This window comes from Pseudopipra pipra, chromosome Z (genome assembly GCF_036250125.1).
Source record: "Pseudopipra pipra isolate bDixPip1 chromosome Z, bDixPip1.hap1, whole genome shotgun sequence".
Lineage (NCBI taxonomy): Eukaryota > Metazoa > Chordata > Aves > Passeriformes > Pipridae > Pseudopipra > Pseudopipra pipra.
Genome location: NC_087581.1, coordinates 18491209 through 18504495, shown reverse-complemented (window position 1 = coordinate 18504495; position 13287 = coordinate 18491209). Strand labels below are relative to the sequence as shown.

Genomic DNA, 13287 nt, shown 5'->3' with positions numbered 1-13287 from the left:
AGCCCATGCTGAAGTCCTCTTCTATGCATAACTTCATTATATCATGCTTCAATTCTCTTAAGAAATATGAATATATTGCTAAAATAGTCTGGATTTGTAAGATTCAGTGAGAATCAGAAAAAAATTTCTGAGAAGAATATAAGCAAACCCAAACAGAACCAAGACAGGCAGAATGTCCAGCATGGAAAATTGCAGCCATGTGAGATTTCTTAATCAACCAGTATTTAGGAAAATTATTAGGAATGAAGCTCTTAAAACTCTTTATGAAATTCTCAGCTTTGGCCTCAGCAGTGTTTCAGTAGAAACCTACAGAAGAAAATTACTGGCATATGCTGTTGAAACAAACCTCAAAACAGTGGGTCTACTGGGGACAAAAAGGCACTCTTCTTGCCCATCTTAGTTACAGATCAGCACAACAGTAACTCTTAACTACATCTGTGAAGCTAGGCATGAAATTCTAGTATACTTTTTTTCACAAATGTATTTTTTTTTAAATTCTGTCAATAAATAATTTTTTTTTCTCTCAGAAATACTACAATGAAAAAGTTACTTTGGATTTGTCTGACACTAATTTTGAACTATGTGTCTTCTCTGGTACCCCTACATTTTGTGGGCATAGAAAACATTAGCATGACATGAAAGGCTCATAATTAGCTGTACTTCTAAGTCTTCATATACTTTTTAAAATTTAGCTCTAAATCCCTTTGGGAAGCACTATTTGCAGACATAAATTAGTAGCACTCAGGTTTTTGTTCAGGAGCTTATTAACTGATTCCACTTGTGACATGCCAAGATATATAAAGGAGTTGCTATATGCTGTTACATGTTATCACCTAAAATTCCAGTAAATTGACATTTTAAATCAATTTCAAAAGAAATAATTTATGAAATCAGTATGATAAAAATGTAATGTTCACATGCTTTATTTAGGAAACATTATAGCAATAATAAAATAGACTATTTGAAAACTATGCCTTCCCTTGAAATACTGAAATATGATGCAAAATCACTAAATATTTATTTTTCAGAGATAATAAATACAGGTACACCTATTTAATAAGTAATTCATCTGAAACATCAGTCAGAGATGGAACGAAATTTTAAGACTTTTCCCAAAACATAAAAAAGTTTGGAAAAATTATTATTTTTGGTAATAACATTTACTCCAGTAATGCTGCAGAATTAAAGGTAAGTGGATTCCAGCAGGGTTGTTATAGGTACATTCAGGACTCTGCCCTGAAGAGTTCCCAAACACCAAATTAGATGTTAATTTCATTACTGTTTGGAGATGGGCTACGAGGAAAAAAAAGCAAGAAACAGAAACACTTAAAAAAAAGGGGGATGACAAGGGAGAAAAGGGTATGAGAAAATCTGGAATGAAGCGAAGGTAATACTGGAACTGTCAAAACAGAGTCCACACTTAAGTTTTGCAGGCTTTTCAAAATCCCTGCAGTTCCTGCTTCTAGAGATATATGTAAGCGCTGGATCCTCCCCAAGAAAATCGCTTTCATAGAGAGAGTGTGAAAACTTTTGTATGTCCAAAAGTGAGAGCAGGACTTTTGAAAGTAAGACAAAATGGTGCAAGAGAAGTGTATGAAGTTATGAGAATGCCTGCAGAAGCACTGAATTTTCTGAACAAGGTCAGCTCTGATTTTGCAACATTTCTAAAGGCGCCCTGCCAATGTAATTCAGTCTCAGAATCTCTCCCATTATGTATGTTGTCTTCCTTCAGTTTCTCCTGTAAAGGTTTGTATACTTCAAAATAGGAGTGTAAAGCAGTGGTTATTTCAACCATTGCTACAGATAAACAGGCTTACCTATGGCTGGAATACTCCATTATCCATGAGATAGATTTAGAGAAACAACCTCTATAAAACCTAACTGTAGTGGAATGCTGCTTGTGCATAGCAGAGAAGAGCATTCCATCGACTGACTTGAAATACAGCAACACCTTGCTTTTTCATATCCTTTTCCAGGCTGCAGTTCGGAACCCATACTGGAGTGATGAATGCAGAACACATGTCAAATTGGAAGCCAATACACACTAAACCTGCAGGCTACTCCAACCCTAGATCAAGGTACCATGTAGAATGGATTCAGAGTTCACCAGGTTGAAGATGCAGAATGCTGGAGAATACTCAGCATTTACACAAGTTCTGAATCTCTGCTCCCCTGAGTCTTTATGTGTTTTATCTGCTTAAAACATAAAAAAAATTATGGGAGAAAGGATTAGAATACCACAAAGGAACTTCCTTTAGTTTTTAATGTTTACCTGCAATGGCACTGCTAGAAACTCAAGTACAGTGTAGACCTCGACACAATACTCTTTCCACTGGGTCAGATGATAGGAATGTGCCCTCTACTGCTTCACAGTCACCTCACAGCTTTACCTCATGTCTCAGAGGAAAAGCTTCGTTGCTTTATGCCTGCCAGGAAGCATATTTCTGTGTGTTGCGATTCTTGAGCATGGGCAATGTCCCCGGCTGCTGGGCTGCCATGCAGCTTCTCTTCTGTTGCAGGACCCTTCATTCCAGTGGCAGGCTTACCTGTCTGGCTTACCCAGCACATGCAGTCCTTCAGTGTCTCAACAGTGGCAGCAGTGCACTGGAAGGGGCTGTGAATGTGCTGGTTGAGTGTAAACAGAAGACAAAGGCAAATAAGGGACTGACAAAAATGTGTCCGTTCTACTTTAACATCCACTTTTCTCTTCTGTCTCTTTCCTCCCTTTTCTAGGAGGTAGGTGCAAGCAGTCTAGAAATTAAGTTGACTCACCTTCAGCTTTGCCTAAAGGGAAGTGGCAGGTGCCACTGTGTTTTGTGAGTAGTCCAAAATTGTCAGCGTGTGTCAGGCTCTGAGGATGCTCTGACAGCACCTCTGGGATAAAGCTTGTCAGAGCTTGGAAAAGCAAGAATGCTTGTCCTTCTGTCTGCTGATAAGGTTTATCATTAAGCAAGGTGCTTAGCTATTCTACTTTGTCAAAACTAAGTTATGCTGTGTTACTGCAGATGTAGAACTTCCAGGACTTTCAGAACTGCTGTTCTGAACATAGTGAAATAATAGAGTGATAAATTCATTTTTAGGTATGTTTGCCCTTTACTGAATCTAGCCTCCAGTTATGACAGACAGATCTATAAAGGGAGATATTAACACCTTGTATCTTCAAGTCCCAAACACCTATTAAAGCACAGTTCCAAAGACAACAGTACAAAGAAAAAGTCAGTCTGTAGAGATCAGCTATTATAAGAATTATAACCTTGGTAAATAACCTTATTTCCTCCTCCATTATTTGCTTTCTGAATTCATGTATCAGAACTTGAGGTATTTTACTTAAATGACTTCTTTTTCAATTTGCAACTTAAACTGAGTAAACAGATTTTATTCTTAACAACAGAACCCACTTTAGCTCTATTCCACAGAAAACGGTCTTATCTCTTCCTTGTCCCTTTCCATCGTTTTGGGTGCACATGGTTTGTATAATTAGAGAATTTTTTTTTCAAAGGAATCTACTCAGAACAATCCATGTGCACCTTATCCTCTTATGAAAGGAGTAAGCTATTTGGTATACGTGCTGCACTATCATGCTTTAGTTAGTCCTTAGTAAGTTTAGAGTCACTTCATGATTTAGAAATCAGGGAAGATGATCCAAACAAAGTAGAACAAACACTGTCAGAATATGCCCCTAGAATTTGATATGCTTGAAATCACATGAAAATTTTAAGCATTTAAGAAAGTTACAGTAAATGTTTACAGAAGCTGAATGTAAAGATTGAGGGAAAATGAGACTTTACATGATAAGAATGCTTGGTAATGAACTTGCTCCACATCCTGAAAGCTCTTCTTTGGAGGGAGACAAAAAATCTCCCTGACTTTACTCATTTTGGACACAGTTAAATCATCAGAACAATTTGGTGAGTAAGGTACTATTAAATGATTGTAAGAATTGTGGGATCTAGCCTGCCACATTGAAATAACTTACTGAGATGCTTTCAGTATAGCCTGAGAGTGCAAAAGGGAATTTTTATATTTCCAACAGTTTTCAAAATTGAAAAAATCTCAACATTTTTACTTCATAGGATTTTAAGGTCACATTTTTAAGGTGCTACTGTTTAAAATATCTGCAACATTTTAGCAAAACCCCCATATAACCTTGTATGGATTCAGAGGGTATTATGTTATTGGCATTATCATGTGTAACAGTTTTGATTCTTGTAGTGAATATTGACTGCTTTCCTTGTTTTCTTACATGTCGTATCATTATTTTTCATACTTAATTATACTTTTACCAGGCCACATTCTGGTTATCAGTTTCTGTGAAACACTACCTTAGTTCTTAACTTTCATCCGGCCGTTGGAACAATGATAACTCTAACAGAGCTGGGATCCAGCAGCAGTGCCTGTGATTCAGAACTCCAGGACACTGGAGCCAACATCACACTCCCCACCTCTCACACATACTTTTAGAGGAGTACCATGGTAGTGACTGTCAGGGAGGACAGAGATCTCCATAAATGCTGCTCAATTGGTATCTAGCTAAGGCAGAGCTCTAGTTTGTTGCTCTATCTGTTGGCATAACATTGGTTTTGAATCACGATTATAAAAATTCTTTCCTGCTGAGCTAAGCGTTGCTACTCTTTGTCTCTGCTCAGCTACACTGACTGCCAGCAGTGCTTTATTTAACATCTGAAGTTAAACAGTTAAAATGGTTTCTGTTATGCCTGTCTTAATGTAGCTTTTATTAACTTAGAATCTTGGAGTCTCCTTTTTCCTTAATTTTAAAATATTTTGAAGGAGTCTTTTTAGTTTGCTTGTGTGCTTTAGAAAGCAAATAATAATTCTGAAGGGTCATAATTTGGGGAAAATTCAGATAGTTCAATAAAAAATTGGCCACAATCGTGTGTCAACAGAATCTTTTAACACAACCTTAGGAAAAGATCTAACGCTAATTAGCTCTTAATTAATTAGAAATTACTATTTAGTGCTTATCGAAAACATCAGAAATCCTACAGTATATTGAAAAGGAAAACAAAACTAAAAATTACATAAATTTAAAAACTTAAGGCAACACTATGGTATGGTAACATTTCTGTGCACAGGAATGCAATCAGGATGTGATTCTTAGGTCTACTTCCTCAACTTTTCTTGAATTCAGGGGAACTTAATTAACTATTTTATAAGAGTAACAGATGCACATGAGTGTCAAATAAGGAAACCTTAACTTTGCAGTTTCCCAAGGAGAAGATTTACAGTGATTTTTGTCACAAACTGGAAAGGACATCTAGAACTAACCTAGTCCAAGCCTCCTGCTCAAAGCAGTGTCAGCTAGAGTAGGTTACTGAGGGGCAAGTCCAGTTGAGTTCTGAGTATCTCCAAGGATAGAGACTCTATAATCTCTCACTGCACCTGTTCCAATATTCTACAAGCCTCACAGTAAAAAAGCAGTTTAAAAAAATGTTTAAATCATTTTTTTTTTTTATTTCAGGTTGTACTTTCTGTTCTATCACTGGATACCACTGAGAATAGTCTGGCTGTGTCTTCTTTACACTATCTCATCAAGTATTTTTATACACAAGTCTTTTCGTATCCAAGATAAATAATCTCAGGTCTGTCAGCCTCTCCTTGTTTGTTGGATGCCACTTGCTCCCAACCAATGGCCTCTTTAAGGCCATTGACTAGACCTGCTCTGATATGTCACTTTCTCTTTTCTAGGGAGCCCAGAACTGGACACAGTACTCCAGATACGGCCTCAGCAGCCCCGAGTAGAAGGGAAGGATGAGCTCCACCAACATGCTGGCAAGATTTCCTGAAGTATCACAGGAGGCTGCACAAGGGCACAGTGCTGGCTCATGCTCAACTTGATGTTCACCAGAACCCCCCAGGTTTCTGCAAGGATGCTTTCCAACTGGCTGGCCCCTGTCTGTATTGGTGTAGGGGTTTATTCCTTCTTAGATTCCAGACATTGCAACAGCAGTCTGAACCACCGAGAAAAATCAATTTCAGAGTTATGCTCACACAGATGTACACCCTTGAGCTCGTCACACAATTTTGTTTCATGCAAAAAAGCCACTGCCAACATATATATCAGACTGCCACAGAGATACTGCCAGTTCTGGTTTCAGTGTGCCAAGTGCACACATTATGTAAGCATATCAAGTGCTTAAGAATATGAAAGAATATTTAGAAAAGTGCTTGCACAGTTGTGCAAAACTGTATCTTAACATACAGTTCTGAGTTATCTTTCTATTGACATCCCAGACTTAGTGGACTTCACTTACAAAGCTGGCTCTCTATTTGATGAATTCTAAAATATCACCAGATTCCATAAAGCAGACTCCCTTCCAAAACACAGATTTGCTCCTTTTACTCCCCCCATCTTCCTGTTGTTACAAGTATTTTCCCTTTCTTTTCTTTTGGAAAAAATCATGCTGATTCATTTTCTTGTTGCTGTACTTTCTCCAGTTTTGACTATGACAACTAATACAGCAAGAGTGCACAATGTAAATATTTTGAGATATTTAATTTCTGAGACATTAATACAGCAGAAAATACGATGAAAGGACCAAAACTTACTCACCTTCTTCAGAAGACAATTCATTAAAAATCACTAAGAACTTTTACTATGAAAGCAGGAATTTACCTAAAGTCCTCAGACAACCAACACTGAAAAAAGGGTTTACTTTGACTTGCATTCCTAAAAGACCATCAATTAAAATACAATATTTCAATTTAGATTATTTTCATTTCTAATCTTTATTCTCCTTTGATAAAATATCACTATGTCCCCCAGAAAAATATATAAGAAAGAAAGTTAAGAAGAGGATGTAACATCTACGAGGCCCTATTAACTTGGAGACTTAATTTGAAGTTTCCTTTTTCAACCTTATTTTTTTAATAAATTAATTTTAAACACATCACAGTGTAAAGATGTCCTTATTCAACCTCAGCATTTTTTGAGTAAAAGACATTCATACTTACACAAATCCTGAAATCTTCTGAGAACTCATATTTGTCAGACACAAATTGATCAGATGCAACCTTTGCTTACTGATTCCTACGTAGTGGTAAAAATATGAGAGAAGGCATCATTCTATGCACAGCCTGTTTTTTGTACGATTGTTTATTTTTTAATGAAATCTCTGTTATGAGCAGCTGTCAGATTTGAGCTAGATGGGGGTGATATGGTCTAATTCATTGTGGACTTTATAAGGTTTTATGTTTCCTTACTACTTCCTCATCTTTTTCACAATCTTGTTTGGTTTTATTTCTCTCAGTTTTTAAAATCTTCACCTCCATAGCTGAAATATAAGTGTGACTTTCACTTTCTTCACATAGTTGAATCTCCTTTTGTTGGCATATCAGCGTATACTTTTTCTACAGGTAGACCTGCAGCTTTCTCTTCTTGTTCGCTGTCCTACTCTGATGTCTGCCTAATATTCCAGAATTGATATACCCACGATTAAAGTTTTTTTGTCCTCATGACTTCCATCCTGTTCTGTTCCTAATGCATTATCTCTGCCTCAGCATTTCTTTCCCTTCCCACAATTCCCAGATTTTTTTCCCAAAGCTGCCTTTCTCAGCACTAGTGGATCTGTTCTTGTTTGTTTCCTTCCAAGTCTTTACACCTTTCCTCTTTGTTACCTTCCTTTGTCTTGTAGAACAGATGAGTCAGTAAGGGAAACAGGTGTCTCTTCTAACTGCCTGAGTCATGAGTACATTTAGGAGCCTCAAGTGCACTGGTGCCTATAGGGGTTGGACTAGGTGATCTCCAGATGATTGCTAGAGGTCCCCTCCAAGCCTATTCTGTGAAATCCTGATATATTAAAACAAGAATTAAGGTGTCTGCTAATTTTCCAAAGGAAGACATCAGCACAAACAAGATAAATGAACTTACTGTTGTATTCTTAGACAGTGATGCCAACTACTTAAAATAAAAATTGCCTTGCAACACCTCAGGTAGGTCACTTAGAGACTAACTGAACATTACTGATGACGTTAACTAATAGAATGTTATGTCATGAAATGTTATCATCATCTAGTAGCATAAACAGCTGTTTGCTATTATTCTCTCTCAGCGGAAAAGCAATAGGCTTTCTTTAAAAAGTTTTGGAAGACAGAATTGGTTGTGTTACCCAGAAGTTTGCACAGTGCAGTGTCGTGCATTTTGAACTAAAGCAGTGAACTAAATGAGCCTTTGCCTCATCTGCTGACTACCAGTGGTTTCTGAGCAATACACTACCCTCTTGACTATTTAATAGAGGATGATTCAATACATTCCTGTCCCTAAGCATTTTTCTTCCTGATACTTTTTCTTCCTATTCAATTAGGTTCCCATTCTAGATCCTATGCCATAGGCACTACATCACTCCTCCTGCTGCATTAAAAACTGAATCTCTGAGCCTATTTATTACTCCTCTCCTTCTAACTCTCTTCTACACTGAATTCTTGCTCTACCTTCATTTCCCACTTTCCTCACAAATACACCAAAAATGTTGTTTTATATGGCTTTCCTCAGCTGCAGGAGGGCAGAGATGTGAAGCACATCTTGTAAAATGTCTGTCAAGCCAAACACCTAATTTCCACGGTGTTTCTAACACCTACCAGTTGTTATGGATATGACATTATTATCACAGTTATTTAGAACAGTTTTAGATTAGCTAAATGTCAATCTCACAGCAACTGCACAACTTTCAGGACATATTCGTGTATATGGCAGACTCCCAACTGCAAAATGATTACTTAAAAAAAACCTCTGTACTTCTACATAAGCATATATCAATGGTTTTCTTTATAGGGAAAAAAAAAAGATTAAAAAAAATTACAAAATAGGTTCAGCTACTCAGATGTATTATTTTGTTTATATTAGTTTTTCTTTTGAGTCTGAAAACACGTAAGATAAATTTCACTACTGTTTGCTTTCACATTTTCAGTGTATGGGTTAAAAGAACCGTGTCTATTGCTTGGTGTTTTTTTAAAAATTCTCACAGACTCCAGTATTTTAAAAGCATGCATTTTGTTTGAGGAACAAATCAGAGGTCACAAAAACAACTTAAGAGTCTTTGGACAAAGTCTTACTTGAAAATGTTGACAGTCCTACTAAAGCAATCGACCAGTTCCTTCTTCCATTTAGTGAGTGTGGTTTTCCCTTATATACTAAACCTACGACAGATTTCTCATATATATATTAAAGTGACGAAAGGAATTCAACAGGGGTTAGGCAGAGCTGCAAAAAAAGAAACTCTGTTTTTTTCCAGTAGTACACAATGGCTTATGGCAGATAAGGCAGATGCAGAAAATTCTGACAAAGTGTAATCAGAGAGACACGACTCAGGAGATACGTGTAAATACAAATGCCCCAGTCACCATACTGTGAAGAACCCACACATAATTAGCAGCACAAATTTCCATTTTATAAGACACAGCTATTTATGCTGGTTTATCTTGTACTGAGGCATAGTCTCAAGTATGTGATAATATATTCTGTCACCATGGAAAGGCATGTACATAATGTAATACCAAAGAATAAATTAAAACATTATATGCTAGCAAAGCTTCCATTCTTATTTCAACATAAATAAGGATTTAAAAATGTACATGGAGAATATAAGTACAAGTTTTCAGACTAGTATTTGTATTCCCCTCACACAATTTTCACCTAATCGTTTTTGGTCTAATTTTTTTGAGTATCTAGTTGAGCTAAGCTAGTTGTCTTTAACTATTCAGTTAGGTATACTCAATGCAGGACTGGGCAGAAAGCTATTGCTATTTCACCCTTGAATGGCATGGCTTCTGCCCTGATCTTTTTAAATTGTGTAGTGATACGCAGTAAAATCCTGTTTGTCTTACATAAAAGCATCCAGTGAAATCAGTAGGATACTATCTTTGTAAAGGGACCTGGATTTGAACCAAAATCATGCTATCATAAGGATATAAGCATTCTGTAGATTTCTAGTCATGCACTTCTATGCCTAAAACAGAATAACAAGTTAATGCTTTTGCTGAAAGCTTCCATAATGCAGTATTTCACAAAGATTTACACATGAATACAGTTTTAACTAAACATAAGTTGACTCCTACCCAGAAATTGCTGCTAGTTTTTGATGAGCCTCATAGGCCATCTCACATCCCCGGGTTCGAGTTTTGTGCAATTCCGCATGCAGAGACGGACAGGTGACAGAGATATCCCCAATAGAAATGACCAGCTCCCGGTAGAGAGCCACCTGGGTATTGAACTCCTGGACAATCTGAAAAACAAAGAGGATTCACATACATGAGAATTTTTAACTACGGTGGTAAATCAAGTTTTTTATAAACATGCCCAATCCAGGGCTTGTTCCTGCAGCTCACAATTTCAGGGCATACAAAATCAAGAGCCCAAGATTTAGTAAATGACTAGGGCCTTTGTGACAGCTGCTTGTTTTGTGAGCTATAAATGTTCATCTGTAGGAAAGCAGTGTTTCTGCTTTTAATATCTGAAAGTGTTTAAGCTAGTAGTATTAAATATTAAGCAGATGAAAAAATTCTGGTTTACTAGTAACATGAGGTTATTTTTTGCTATCATAAAAGATAAAAATATCTCCAGAAATTATTGCCTTTGCTCATCCTGCTTCCTGATTTACAGTACATTTAGGGATTGGAATGTAGCATTTGCTTTCACATTGGCAATTTTGCCAATTTATTTTGTAATGATTTCTGTTCTGTCACTTGCCTCCAACCCAGATTTTAGACTTAAAACTGATCTGCAGTTATTGGCTGAGAAGGTGTCTCAGACAAGCATTTTCCTGTTAAAATTCCATAAAACACTTTTTCTAACGTGTGTGGGAAAAAGAAACAAAGTAAATAAACAGTTCAGCCTTCACAGAAGGTCAATATCCAACAGATACATATGGATGCTATTGGATACATGGGTAATCTTACAGATGGAAAGATCATTATTGTTTAGTTCCAGTGATCACATACATGGGATTATATTTTAAGGAAATGAAGCATTTGCTATCTTCTGAAAGAAAGTGCATAAGACCATTTGCTCCACATAGTGGCAGGGGTGGAAGGCATGGAGTAAAAGAACAGAATATTTATTTATCTGTGTTTTGACCTCAATTTCCAAACTACATAAGAGTAATTGCTCATAATTCTGCAGTCATATTTACCACCAGAAGTACAACTTAACCAACATACACAAGCATGCTAAGAACCTGGAGTCTATGAGAACTACCAGTATTTAAAGTCAAGCCCCCAAATTCTTATGCTCAGGAATAAACGAGTCTCTTCTCCTGCAGTATCACATTCTGATCCTTCATTTATCCCACTGCAATTACTCTATATAGCTGGGAACTGGTATCAGGTTATTGTTTTGGCCACACTTTCTAAAATTTCATTGTAAGAATATCAGATAGGTTTCTCTGCTTCTGAAGCAGCACATCAATCGAAGTGCACTTCAGTACATCTGCACTCACCTGCCCCCAGACAAACCAAAAAGCATACAGCAAACAAAGCCCTAGGCAAAATATTTGCTAAACAGGTCTTCAATTCCCTCATTACGTAGATTAAGAGAATGCATAAAGGCAATGGAGACAAAAACAATTGTACTAAGTTGTGTCATAGTATGATTAGGCTACATAAGGAAAAAGAGAAAAGCATCGCATTCTGCAACTGGTAACTGGTTGCACCAGCCACATTTCACCTGTTCTCATCCAACATCCCTTGTCCACACAGACTCATTCTGCCACCTCAGCATCAGCCAGGAAAATAAAACCACACAGATGTTACTGAATCGAGACAGAGAACAAGAAAGAAACATACTGATTTTACCTCCTGAATCTTACTGCAACTTGACAACCCATCTGTAAATTATATCTTATTTCTAATCAATGAATTCTACAAAGGTAGCATTTTTCTGTAACTAACCACATTATGCTGTCGGGAATGAGAAAAAAGGCAGAACCCAGTAAGATCCACTTGTTGGGTATATTTATAGACCTACTGTGGCAGCTTTTGTTCCACCGTGCACTGGGAATTGCTCCCAATTTTGAAGTATCAGAGTGGGTAATCTGCCAGCACATTTTTCAGTTCTAGAGGGGAAAAAAAATTGTCAGAATACAGCAGAACAGAAGTAGCAGCTCCATTTCCAATGCTACTGGACACAGCTTCAGCAAGGTCCAGATTTTTCATGTAAAGCAGCGGCAACTTCATTTGTTTTCTACTTCTCTCACCGGTTAGAGGAGCAATTCTGGGGTCCAATGTCAGGCTGACTGTAGCTCAAGGAGCCATAAAGGGGGTATATGGCACTGATCTGGAGGAAAGTGTCAGGATCCAAGCATTTTAACATGAATGGAGAAAAATCTCATACCATAATGTGACAGTCCAAAAATTAACACGGATGCAGGTGTTTGACCTGAGGCTTTACAACGACAATCAGCTACTCCGGGAAGACTAGTAACAGTTACCACATATGCCAGGGACAGAATTTCAGGGCCTCAAATCCTGAGTCCTGTTTTAGAAGGATTTTACAGCGAGAATGTGGTTGCTGAACAAAACAGCAAGGAGAGAGTGCGGTGATTCATTGGAGGCAACTATTTACCCATTTAGGCTGGGGACAGATTTGGACGGTTCTAGGAAAAAGCAACGCCAGTGCTTCGCAGTGTGTGTTCTGGGGCTCGGGCTCCTGCTCCCGCAGTACTGCCAAGGCGGGCGACCCCGGCCCCTGCCCCGCCTGTCCCGCCGCACCCAGCACGATCCCCGCGCGTCTCGCTTTTGAGCCGCCGCGAGCTGGGGTGCAGGGCAGCACCCCGACGGGGATTGAGGCTCTAAAAACAGTGCAACTGTACGTGATGGGAATAGTCAACGTGGAGGGAGGAGCGGCACCGCCGCTGAGGGAGCTCGGGAAAGGTGAAAACCATGGCAAGCCCGCCGGCGGTACCCACCATCTTACAGTCGTCCAGGACTCGCTGGGTCTGGTAGGCGCTATCGGAGCCGCTGCCCCGGCGTTCGCTGTCGCAGCCGTGCGGCGAGGTCTTGCCTCCCTGGAAGATAGAGGCGGCGGAGCGGGGGCGCTTCCTGCGCCCGCTCGGTGCCGCGCTCATGCACACGCATCCGCCGCGCGGAGCCGCCCGCGCCTGCGGGCAGCACCCTCCTCGCCGCCGCCGCCGCCGCCGCCCCGCCGAGGGGAGCGGGCCCGCGCCGCTCGTCGCCTCGGCCTGGCCGGAGCCGCGCTGCTCACAGCAGCGAGCGCGGCTGCTGTGGGCGATCGCCTGGCGCCTGCGGGAGAGCCCGGGGAGCGCCCTGCAGCATCGC

At 39.1% G+C, this 13287-nt stretch overlaps 1 protein-coding gene across 2 annotated transcripts in view; it reads right to left on the bottom strand.

Annotated features, from left to right (window-relative positions):
* The window catches only part of RGS7BP (regulator of G protein signaling 7 binding protein), a 38042-nt gene extending 24966 nt beyond the window's left edge, over positions 1–13076 (bottom strand). For both annotated transcript variants that reach the window (XM_064641225.1, XM_064641226.1), the window contains exons 1-2: positions 12918–13076; positions 10072–10238 (exon numbers count right to left, since the gene is read on the bottom strand). In XM_064641225.1, the coding sequence (XP_064497295.1) occupies positions 10072–10238; positions 12918–13076 (326 nt within the window). The remainder of the gene's footprint in view (positions 1–10071; positions 10239–12917) is intronic.
* Positions 13077–13287: the final 211 nt, after the last annotated feature.